At 38.3% G+C, this 12,421-nt stretch overlaps 1 protein-coding gene across 11 annotated transcripts in view; it reads left to right on the top strand.

Moving 5' to 3' along the window:
- LOC121329961 (ryanodine receptor 3-like) overlaps positions 1-12,421 on the top strand; it is a 121,483-nt gene that overhangs the window by 61,629 nt on the left and 47,433 nt on the right. For 7 of the 11 annotated variants that reach the window (XM_041276099.1, XM_041276105.1, XM_041276100.1 and 4 more), the window contains exons 41-55: positions 778-959; positions 1,634-1,712; positions 2,438-2,527; positions 3,192-3,338; positions 3,700-3,762; positions 4,464-4,536; positions 5,152-5,275; positions 8,094-8,209; positions 8,850-8,917; positions 9,662-9,783; positions 9,925-9,974; positions 10,302-10,362; positions 10,487-10,725; positions 11,242-11,323; positions 11,770-11,900. In XM_041276099.1, coding sequence (XP_041132033.1) covers positions 778-959; positions 1,634-1,712; positions 2,438-2,527; positions 3,192-3,338; positions 3,700-3,762; positions 4,464-4,536; positions 5,152-5,275; positions 8,094-8,209; positions 8,850-8,917; positions 9,662-9,783; positions 9,925-9,974; positions 10,302-10,362; positions 10,487-10,725; positions 11,242-11,323; positions 11,770-11,900 — 1,627 coding nt within the window. The remainder of the gene's footprint in view (positions 1-777; positions 960-1,633; positions 1,713-2,437; positions 2,528-3,191; positions 3,339-3,699; positions 3,763-4,463; positions 4,537-5,151; positions 5,276-8,093; positions 8,210-8,849; positions 8,918-9,661; positions 9,784-9,924; positions 9,975-10,301; positions 10,363-10,486; positions 10,726-11,241; positions 11,324-11,769; positions 11,901-12,421) is intronic. The other 4 variants (XM_041276108.1, XM_041276106.1, XM_041276107.1 and 1 more) reach the window with 1 other exon arrangement.

Raw genomic sequence — 12,421 nt, 5'->3', positions numbered from 1 at the left:
CGTGCTCGATCACTCTGCCGACAGAAAACACACACGGTTGCAAAACAAACACCCACTTAACTCTCAAAACGCAGTCCTCGTTTCCTCCTATCAACCACAACAAAGGAACTGATCACGACGTCCTTCTAAAGTACCCATAGCCCCACCCCCTCCGATAGCTGGTTCATTCACGTCTCCTCCAATTCATGAATGAAACTTCGCTCACTGTACTAGGGCAATGACTCCTTTTACCGCGACGTCGTCTCTTTCCTGAATGGCCGGCTTCCGACTGCCCCCGGAACGAACTGCCAAACCATTCAGTACAGGGCACGTAATTCCTGCTGTGCAGTACTCTCACAGGTCAAGAGGGAGATTGTTGATTCAGATTCATTCGCTCTTTGTCACAGGAGAACAGTATTGAATTAAGTTTTAATAGTTGAAACTTGACGGTGGCATGCATTTGCATGAAATTATTAATTAAGTAACAAATTGAGTCTTAAAGAGCAACAAGTACACAAATAACACCTTGATGGCATTTTAACTGTGCCTTTTTAGCATGTAATACTGTGCACAGTCAGTCCAACATAGTGTCAGAAGATTGTGAGAGCTTCACCTCTCTTTTTACTATAGTGGTAAGGAAGCATGGAAATCACACAAGCATTGAAACCGCACTGGGCTTTTTGCTTTTCAGCACGTTGCATACTTCCTGCTGCTGTTAATACCTGTGGAGCTGTACTTGCTGTGTTCTCGCCTGTCACTAATCCTCTGTGTGTTTCTCTGTTGAACTCCTCCGATCAGTCCCTATTATTCCTGCAGAAGTACGACCCCGAGCTCTTCAAAATGGCCATGCCCTGCCTCAGTGCGATCTCCGGGGCTCTGCCTCCCGATTACGTGGACTCCAGCATTACCAGCATACTGGAGAAGCAGGCATCAGTGGATGCACAGGGAAACTTTGATCCCAAACCTATTAGTACTTCCAAGTAAGTCGCAGGTGTTGGTGAAACCAGGAAGGTGTTACAAGGGGAAAAAAAACGTTCTTCTCAGTTTGACAGGATATATTACAAAAATCCCCCGTACGTTTTTCATCTTCTATTTACGTAAACTTAGTAAATCAGACCCTTGAGTTAAATGACATTTGTGGGTGATTTTTTCAGATCAGTTACAGTACATTTCTTGTATTCTGTTTGTTTTGCCAAATGTAGCGCACTGTGGAAGACCTTGCTTACTAAATAAACTTGAGGTTGAATATTGATTACACAATGTGATTTTAAAAGTTTAAAAATTTAAATCATCTTGCTATCGTCGGCTGTTAAACTTCAAATGTGTTGTTCTTTCAAGTACTGCTGGCTAATGGCTTCAGTTGCTTATTGTTTATCAGAAAATTGGCTTTTTATTTCCTGGCATCTCATGGCTGGTACCCTTGACATTAACTTTCAATAGAGGACCAGGAAATAAAGTACCAGCATAAGTGCCTGGACAGATTTCTCTGAGCCGTCCATTTTCTAAACGCAATAAGCCTCTAGGGTAGGCGCCTGCAGCGTCTGGCCTCATGACACCCATGGCTGTTCGGTATTGCCCAATACCGCCCACCCTGTCGGGTTTCATTGCTTACTTTAATTATAATAGCACTTTTAACGATTGTGATTTTTTTCAGCATTTCCCTTCCAGAAAAGATTGAATACGTTGCCAACAAATATGCCGAACACTCTCATGACAAGTGGGCATCTGAAAAGGTAATAAGTAAAAAAAACTATATAAAAAAGATGCCTGACAGTTGAAAAAGCACATACTGCAAACCACCCTTCTTTCTAAGATGGCTTGTGAATTAACCCACTTTGCCAACTAGCCCACAAGTTGCAGTGCTTAAAGTGCTACAGAACACCCTGCAAAGTTTACAAGCATCGCATTATATTACCTTTGCAGTGTCCCATGTCACAGTGTTATATTTTTTAATATATTACAGACATTTTAGAAATTCTGTAACACACATAATGGTTTATAAATCAACTGTGCTATACATTTTTCAACATTTACTCTGGAGCATTCGCCAGGAGAAAAAAATGTCTTTATGATTGCAGTGTTTTCAGATCACACTCTCCTGCAACAATGTTTATTTTTTGTTTGTGGCACTCATTTCAGTCTGAACAGCAGCGTTATTGCAGGAGGGAGCATCAACTGGATACATCGTGATATTCGGAAAAAAGAATCTCTTTCTCCTGATGAAAGTGTAAAAGTTGAAAGAAGTTATTCCCTCGGTGATTTACCTCTGATGTGTGAATACAAGAAAAACTTAAAACAATCAGCTATGTTATAAAACAAAATTGTGCAAAGGTAAAGTCATGTGTTTCTTGTAAGCACTGCAGGGGGTTCTGTAACACTTTAAGGCTGCTGTAGTTCTCGTTTCATCACTGCACCCTCTGTCGATTTTGTGACTCAGCTGTGTGTCGTTTATTCACAGGTGGTGGGGGGGTGGAAATATGGGGAGACGGTTGATGAGAAATTGAAGACTCATCCTTTGCTGAGGCCGTACAAGTCATTAGCAGAGAAGGTAATTGTCACACTCGAGTCCCTGCCTTGGTCTCTTCCATTAGGAAGCCTTTTGAAGTTTTTAGCTGTCTGTTAGAGTTGAGTGGGCCTAGATTTCTGTAAATCTGAGGAGCAAGAAAGCGCAGTCAGACACTTGGTCCCCGAGAATAGTAATTCCATTGAGAATCATATCAAATGCTGCTAAACTTATCAGCTGGTTTCAAAGACCCCGATTAGCACTTTTCTTTTTATTTGTTGCAAGAAGAAATTAAAGGATTCAATGAAATCAGTATTTACTCAAAGCTACTGAAGGTTTTGTTGAAACCGAGACAGAGGTGTAATCATTATTAGGATCATATGAACAGTTAGATTGAGATAAAGGGAATCTTTTTAATGAAAGTAAAAGTTGATTGGTATGAATGTTTACTAGCGCTTTGCTTGCCTTTGTTTTGTGCTCGTTTGAACTTTTCTCACTTATATTGTTTGGTTTTCTTTTGGCCGTTTCAACATTAAAATAAAACTCCCTAGCATCCAGCGATGCCAGTATTGTTACTGAAAGCTTTGTGGACTACCCATTGTTACATTAGGTAACCTTGCTCCACAACTACTTTTTCATGATACTGATGAATCTTCTTTATAGTGTTTGAATTTATTTGTGACGTGCCTGTTTTTTACCTTTCTTTCAGGAGCGAGAGATTTATCGCTGGCCTGTTAAAGAATCTCTTAAGAGCATGTTGGCTATGGGCTGGAATATTGAGAGGACCAAAGAGGGTGATGCCATGTTTCAGCAACGAGAAAGTGAGAAACTGCGCAAGATCTCCCAGTCGTCACAGGTATTCCACTCTCTTCTCACTGCACTGTAGCACAGAACACAAGCGCTCATAGACTCCTACGCCGCTCTGTTCTCACAGCACTGTAGCACAGAATACAAGTGCTCAGACTCCTACACCACTCATTTCTCACACAGCACTGTAGCACAGAGCACAAGCACTCACAGACCCCTTACTCCTCTCTCTTCTTACAGGTATAAACACATGTCAGTATCACTGGATTAAAGTATAAAGGAATTTTCTAAAAGCAACTTTTTAAAAATTGATTTTCATTTTTGTTTAATTAATTTTCATATATTGTTAATGATACAAAACCCATGCCTGTTTTGTATCACCGCTAACCCATGTCTTGTTAATTTGACAGGGTAATGGCTACAGCCCATGTCCGCTTGACATGAGCAATGTTGTTCTTTCCCGAGAGCTCCAGGTCAGTAAGATTGACATTCTTTAATTTCTTTTACTTGAAAATTATTCCCACCCAACATGACTGAACTGTATTGAAAATTACACCACATTCTACTCATTGTACCCATTTCTATAGCAGGACCCTCTAGTCTTGACACCCATCTCATCTTCACCATTGCTTTCCGTAAAAGCATTGCTCATTTTAGAAATACTAGAAGTGTTTCGACTAGAAGTCTGTCTCAGTGTCTTCAGTAAACTTAAGTTTGATATTGATATTGAAGACTCTGTGAAAGACTTCTACTCTAAACGTTTCAGTGGATTTATTGGGTCTGTTTTAATATTTCTAGAAATAAACCAGTGGTCATTTCATCCAGTAAATGTTTATTTTATGTTTTAACACTGGGGTGGGAATACAGTATTAAGGTTCTTGGATCCAGTTGGGCATTGCTGGATCAAGTTGGTAGACGTTGCTAGTGAAAAGAAGTATAGAGCAGTTCAGACTGGTGTGTTGAGAAGCATATCAAAAGAAGGTTTTGCCAAATTTAAATTAAGTTTCACATTGTGGCTGTCCTTATGATCAAGACTAATCTATTGTTATTCATTTTTATAATGAAGTAATACTTGACTGAGAATCTGAAACTACACATGGTGCGGATTTGAAAATATATACCTTTCGGTGAACAAGGTGGACGTTGCAGCTAAAACTGTGTTTATTTCAAACAGGCAATGGTTGATGTTGTTGCAGAAAACTACCATAACATATGGGCTAAAAAGAAGAGAATAGAATTAGGAAGAGGTAAGACATGAATTCAAGAAAATAATAATGTCCCATTATTATATGATGAGGTTAATAAGACATCTCCTTTTAAAAGAGTCTGCTTATTTCTTATCCCAATACCATGTACAATATTTGAGACAAATCATGTCACAAAAGCCTTTTGATGGACGAACAATAAGTGTTTTTTTTTTTACTTCCTTTGATAATTAGAAACTGTTTGTAAAAGATAAATCTAGGTTGATTTAAGTTGCCCGTGCAATAGGAATTTATCGCAATCAGAATGTTTCACTGCTGGACAGCCTGTTTGCTGTGCTACAAATAATAATCTGCAAACTTGTGTTGTTTACACATTTACAGATTCACAAATCAATAAAACAGCAAAACTGACATGTAATTAATCTCTGTATTGCTAAAACAGGACTCCCCATTTTGTAAACAACACCAACTGTACTAAAATAAACTGTTCAAGTAACTGCAAAGCAAATGAATATCGTGTCTGTCTGAATGATTATTAATCTAAACTGAAGTGTGTAGATGTATAAGCATGACCCCCTAACTAGTATGACAGTATCTCCCAGATCCACGCTATATAGCAGTAAACAGTCTCCTCTTCCTCCAATAACTTTTCCGCAGGAGGCGGGAGCCACCCCCTGTTGGTTCCCTATGACACTCTGACTGCCAAGGAGAAAGCCAGGGACCGGGAGAAGGCTCAGGAGCTCTTCAAGTTTCTGCAGATCAGCGGCTACACCATTACCAGGTACAGTTATAAAGGGTAATCTCTGATGGGGGTGCTGCATGCCGTTTAATTTCCTAAACTTTTAAACTTTAACATATTGGGAATATACAGTAAAAAAAAAAAAAATGCATCTTCAGAAACTCAAAATTAGAGTACTGTTTTTTTGTTTTTTTTTCATGACATATTATTAAATAAAAATAAACAAGCTATCACAGCTACAAAAAAAAAAAAAAAAAAAAAAAAAAAAAAAATGCACAGGCACCTTAAAGGGAAGATATTTTCACTTCTATAACCTGTTTTTTTTTTTGCATATCACATGACATGTATTAGATTTTTACTTCTAGAACAGCGGTTTTCAAACTGGGGTACGCGTACCTCTGGAGGTACTCGAGTGCACCTCGGGGTACGCGAGAAAAATCCTGAAATTGATTTTTATTTTATTTATTTAGTTATTACCACAATGTAGTACTTTGCGACTTAGCTATCGAATTAACAATGTTGAATTTACTTTCAAATAAACCACAACCGTACTGGTGTACCTTTCCTTTCTGTTGGGCGACGTTAACTTAAACACCCAAACGGCTGCTGACAGTGAGTGAGCGTTGAGCGCACACATGGCTAAATTACATATTTAAATAGCATGGCGGTGGCCTGCAGTCTGTAGGCTAAAAAGAAAAAAAAATTATAATAATTGTATGATGTTGCGTTTTTTAAAAATGTGTAGTATTTACTAGGTACGTTTGCTTTCTGGAGTTTAAATGTTCAGTGCTTGTAGTTTAGTTTAATCAGTTCAGTGTGTTTTATCTAAGTTTATGTTTTTAAATAACAGTATTATTGAGTTTAGCAGTCAGCTGTGCCACCCTACTTAGACAGTGAAATCACTGCGCTGGAGCTGGAGCTGGAGCACACACGACTGTTATCTTTACTTGCAATGCTTTATGTGTTTGGTGACTAATTCGTAGAAGAACTCCTTTGTCGAGTAATTGCATTAGCCTACGCTTGTACGCCGCTAATTATTAGGCTAATAAAAGCAAAAGCACGGTATTATTGTTATTACAAAAATGGAATCACGGATTTAAAACTATATATATATATATATATATATATATATATATATATATATATATATATATATATATATATATATATAACGGTATATTATATGTAAATACCTTATTTAAATCTAAAATACTATATATAATTTTATATATATATATATATATATATATTATATATATATATATATATATATATATATCTTCAATCCCTGACCTTGGATTGGGAAGTGTCTGAAATGAGTTCCCTACTCAAGACCTAGTGATCGTGTTCATAGCATATTGCGAGTCACGGGTACTTGTTCGACAGACGTGACGACTGATTCTGGGGGGGGGGGGAAACGTATTTTTTCGTGGACAAATATATAGACGTTAAAAATAATTTACTAAATTCGTAAAGGTCATAAAAGTCATTTTTGACTGCATGATATAAATGTCACCTTTCTACTTTAAGCAAATTTAGTTTTTGGAAATATTCACTTCAAAACAATGTGCTTATTCTGTCTGGATTCGATGCACAAGACACACATAGCATTTTAAATGTCCAGCTCAAGTGTTTAACCATGACATTTGAGTTAAATAAAATAAATTTAAAAAAAAACAAAAAAAACCCCACATATTTAATGTGTTATTCAATCTTCACATAGTTCTGCATGCTACCAGATTTTTTTTAAAAGCTGCCTGCATTTGTAAATTTTAAATAATTTTTATGCAAAATGCCCTGTCTGTTTTCTCTACACTTCTGCATTTGTTGGTAGAAATGCACGACTTTTGTTGAGAATTGCTTTCTGATTTTGTTTTAAATTAGAACCCTAGTTTTGTTTTCAAAAGCATAACCTGTTTTTGGATACTTTTGGCCACTTATTGGTCTGGATTTTGAAATAATTTTACATTAAAATTTTTAGTTTTAATTTATTTAAATTAGTTTAACAGCAGTTTCCCATGAACAGTAATTGGTTGAACTCTAGCCCCTCCTGCTTCCCTGTGCCTTCTGAGCCAGCAAATCAAGTCCTGTTTTTCTTTTTTTTTAATGACTCACTTAAATTGTTTTGTAACTTGAAGTCCTATTCGTTCATTTTAAAATACAAAATAACATAACATTGTCTAGGGGCTGCATTGTTTGCCTATCAGGGTGTAGTTTTACTGAAATCTGTGATAAAAAACAGGCACATCCATCACATTGGTAGGTAAGCATTTTATATATATATATATATATATATATATATATATATATATATATATATATATATATATATATATATATATATATATATATATTCAGTTAACATCAGTAAGTACGTAAACCTAGTAATTATGGTATATTATGACTGTATCTGAGATGGTGGTATGTGGTAGACTAGTTTTTTTGGAAAACGGGTACGGGTCTAAAAAATTTTAAAACCACTGTTCTAGAGATATCTAGAGGCGCTTATCAGTGGCCAAAGATCTTTTATTTAACAACGAAACTACAAAGTTATATCAAGTGTATTGGAATATTTTGAAATGTCAAATTTTTCAGTTTTCATTAAGTATGTGGAAAACTACAAAGCTGTATTTAATTCAATATGTTAACATTATTCAGCAGGTTTCATCTGACTTTATGAAGCAAAATGAGTTAATTCTATAGGGTTTGCTCATAGCTGCACATACTCTGTAGGTAGATCATGTTGTTCTTGTTTTTCATAAGGCCAGTAGCAGCCGGGCAGGGGAGGTTTATGAGGTGTTTGTTAGAGAGAAGGTTTAAGCTAGTTGCAGGGTTTGTTCAAACTGTATCTTTTTTTCAGAGGCTTGAAGGACATGGAGCAGGATGCCTCATCCATTGAGAAGAGGTTTGCTTATAAATTCCTGAGGAAGCTGCTGAAGTATGTTGACTCTGCTCAGGAATTCATTGCCCACTTGGGTAGGTGCCAGAACTATCTCAGGTCTCTGTAAACTGCAGAGTTATATCCACAACAACAGCCCTCTGATCGAGAAAAAAAACCCCAAAAACATAACAAAATATTTATGACTAAATGGCAGCCATTGTCAACATTAGCAATTATTTATTATGTTGTGAATAAGACAAAAGGCTGCATGTTATCCAGTAGCATTACTATCCCCTGCATTGTTAGCAGTATGTATTAATTTATTACAGCCCCTGAAATATTAGCTGCATTTTTATTTGTTGTGTTTAATTAGTGACTTACTTTTGTTTTTAATCTGCAAATCTTGCTGCCTTTAATCATGCAAACATGCCCGTTTGCTAGTTTTCACCCTTTCTCTTAGTGGGGTGAGGGAGGCAGTAGTTTAGACTCCATTCCCCAAGCCTTCCCTGGACTGGAGGGACAACCCTTTCTCTCAGTGGGGTGAGGGAGGCAATAGTTTAGGCTTCATGCCTTCCCTGGACTGGAGGGGCAACCCTTTCCTTTGGGGGGGCAGTTAATTTTCCCACTTCTTAGTCTCTGTGTTTGAGACGGCAACTCCCAGTTCTAGTCATGTTGAATTGTGTTCAGCCCCGTTCCTGCTGGATTTGATGCAGAGTGTTTACTCTTTACCTTCAGAGGCTATGGTCAGCAGTGGGAAAGCTGACAAATCTCCTTATGAGCAGGAAATCAAGTTTTTTGCAAAGGTAAGAATTTATTTTCCTCATTTCAGCTTTTAAACCAAACCACTATGCAGTAGGTGTACTTTAAAGACATGGAGACGGGGTGTTATGCATTATAAATTGTCTTTTACCTACAGAGCAGCATTACAATATATCATTTTTTTAATGCATGTGCTTTCCACTGATGCAGCACATCAATTTATAATATGTTGAAAATGTGAAATCTAAAGAGTAAAACAATCTTAAAGCTTTTGTAACACTTGGAAAAAAATATTTTACTATACCTGCATCAACAAGACTGTGTATTTTTTGGCAACAATTTTGTCCCACTAGCATTAGCTGTGAGAGAGCAAGCAATTAACTGTTTGTGTAACTTGAACTTTAAATGGTAAAGTAGCTTCAAATGTAATCTTACTTATTTCCCTTACCTTTTTATAATATTTACAGTCATTCAAAGTGGTTCTGAGTTCCATCGGCAACCAACCAGAAATTGATAAATATTATAGCATGTACGAACAACTGAAAGACCACCCTAGACTAACTAATTAAAATGCTCCAGTGTCTAATAATGACAACATTATAAAAATGGGCATGGGTATACTTATTAGTAGATTATATTAGTTCACTATAGTATCTTTCCTAGGCCTCTAAACAGGTCTTTGCCAGTTGAAAGCAGTAATAAATAACATTTAAAGGTGGTGGAATGAACCCCCCCTTCATCCTTCAGAGGGAGTTACTCGACACTTCTTTTCTGTTGTGTGCCCCCAGGTTCTTCTTCCACTGATTCACCACTACTTTCAGAATCACAGTCTGTACTTCCTGTCCTCCCCCACTAAAACTCTGAGCAGCAGCGGCTACGCGTCCAACAAGGAGAAAGAGATGGTGACCAGGTAATCGCGGGCAGCCATGCCTAATGAACTGTCTCCTACAGTCCATGTGTGTAATCTGGGCTCTGTTCTCTGAACTGCCTCTTGTGTCCCATCTGTTTGTTTTTTTTACTTTCTTCATTTTCTTCTTTTCTCTTTCCTCAGTTTGTTCTGTAAGCTGGCAGCTCTTGTCAGACACAGGATTTCACTCTTTGGTAAGCAGGCCTTGATTTTATTGAGGCATCTCCTTTTAATGGAACGGTAAAGAAGATTTGTCGTGTGCATGCAGTATTAAACTGCAGTAACGTAAATCACTGGCTTTCACAAAACCCCACATTACACAATGTTTGAAATTTCTGGACCTTTATTAAAATTCCCTGCTCCAGAAGGTTATAGAGGGGCTGCACACAGTCACATTATACTATACACTTGAGACTGGGTCCAGTCACCAACTCGGACAAATACACATTGGTCATCTTACTATTTTGCATTCATTGCCAGTGTTGTGTGGTCTATGATATGTTGTGTTTGCTGTCCTGCAGGCAGTGATTCTACTACGATGGTGAGCTGTCTGCATATCCTGGCTCGCACTCTTGATACCAGGTAGGTCCCCGGTTAAATCTTTTAATATCTGCATTAATTTCCATGAAATGCCTCTGCAGAGTCACTGTGCTGTAATACAACATCGGCACCAGTTACCTCCAGTAAACTGTCCCTCGTTGTGCAGAACTGTGATGAAATCGGGCTCGGAGCTCGTGAAGGCTAGCCTGCGCACCTTCTTTGACAGTGCGGCGGAGGATCTGGAGAAGACCTTGGAAAACCTGAAGCTGGGGAAATTCACTCATTCCAGGACTCAGATGAAGGGAGTCTCCCAGAACATCAACTACACCACAGTGGCCTTGCTGCCCATCCTCACCTCCCTGTTCGAGCACATCACGCAGAACCAGTTCGGGTTGGACCTGCTCTGTGAGTGTTTCATTGTCACTGCTGTAGAGCTGCGGTCCACAAGCTTCAAATTTAAAGTGATCATAGCCAAAAAAAAATACCTGTCATGCACATGTTACAGCAAAATGTATTTTCACTTTAAAACAGGTTACCTGGTACTACACTAATGACAAGAGAAATTTTGGTTTGCTTGCCTTTCAGTTAGGAAACGTGACTGTAATACTTCCTAGGTCATTTCAGCTCAGCACTGCCTTCTGTCACTAGAAGCAAGGTGTTGAAAGGTCAGGGACAAATCCACTTTCCAGATAAAATAACCAATGAAGTGAACTTGAAAGTACAGCTTAGAAACAATTTTTAAAACCTACATAGTGGCAGATATCATGTTTTAACATGAAAATGCTGCAACATATGTTTATTTCAAAACTGCACGTTTTGAATCCTATATCTCATATGAAAGTGCACGACCTGTGATGTGTATGGGGTTTTTTTCCTAGCTACTTTGAGGTAAAGTGAAACCCTTCTTCTTGTCTGTTTTAGTGGACGATGTTCAAGTCTCCTGCTATAGGATCCTGTGCAGTCTGTACGCTTTGGGGACTGGAAAGAACATCTACGTTGAAAGGTAAGTACCGAGGCAGATCCATCTCCTATAAGCAGGCAGGCAAAGCAGACAAAGAATCATTTACAGTGTCTCCATTCCAAGCATTTTTTAAGATATTAATTTCTGTCCTTTTAGTGCATGCAACATTAATCATATGTTCCTATCTATATGGGTAGTACCCACCAGATTGCATAAAAACAAAAGGAACCAGTTTCACAGCTTAACACAGTCTCTGCTGAAGTTGCTTCATCAGGGATCTGAGGTGAAACTGGAAGAAACCAAGTCAATTAGAACTTTTTTTGGCTTATGCATTCATTGCAACACTTGAAAAGTTATTCGTCAAAAAGTTTGTCTGCTTGACTTGAGTTTCTTATTGTTGTACCTGTATGATGACTGTTTGAATAGTAAGATCTGTCTCTTATGAATAAGTAGTCCAAGCTGTTGTTGCTGTCTTTTTGTTTCCTTAGGCAGCGTCCAGCCCTGGGGGAGTGCCTGGCCACTCTTACGGGAGCCATGCCGGTCGCGTTCCTCGAGCCCCATCTCAACCTCCACAACCCCCACTCTGTGTTTAACATGAAGACGCCACGGGAGAGAGCCGGTATGTGCTGCTGCGCTCCACTCCACTCTCTGTGTGTCCCAACAGGCCTGGATGGGTGCTTTCATTCATGAGTTTTACTACATTTGAGAAATACTTTTAAAAACACTAAAAACATTAATTAATTTAACTATCTTCTGTAATGATTTCATGAACAGCAACTCTATTTCATTCATAAAGAACAGATTTTAAATAACCCATGTGAGGGGGTCCCCCGAGTGGTTCAACCAGTTAAAGTTCTGCCACAGGGAGGCAGGATGAGTCACACAGCTTGGACTGCACCATTTCGCATCCAGGCTGTGCAAAGAGACCAAACTTTGCTGGAGACCCCAAGGGGGGCGTTACATTGGCTCTGTGTGTGTTGTGTAAACATTTAGTATTTAATATCATAAACAGTAGAACCAACTCACAGCAATTTAAACTTGTTTTTACTGGAAAATAAACGGTAACATGTAATGATACGAGTTGTCTGTGTTACATGCTGTCAGATCAGGACTTTACTGATACTGAGCATGGGAGCTGTT

The sequence above is a fragment of the Polyodon spathula genome, chromosome 17, assembly GCF_017654505.1.
Source record: "Polyodon spathula isolate WHYD16114869_AA chromosome 17, ASM1765450v1, whole genome shotgun sequence".
In the NCBI taxonomy this organism is placed as follows: Eukaryota; Metazoa; Chordata; class Actinopteri; order Acipenseriformes; family Polyodontidae; genus Polyodon; species Polyodon spathula.
The sequence above is the reverse complement of the archived record's forward strand: the minus strand, read 5'-3'. Positions and strand labels throughout refer to the sequence as shown.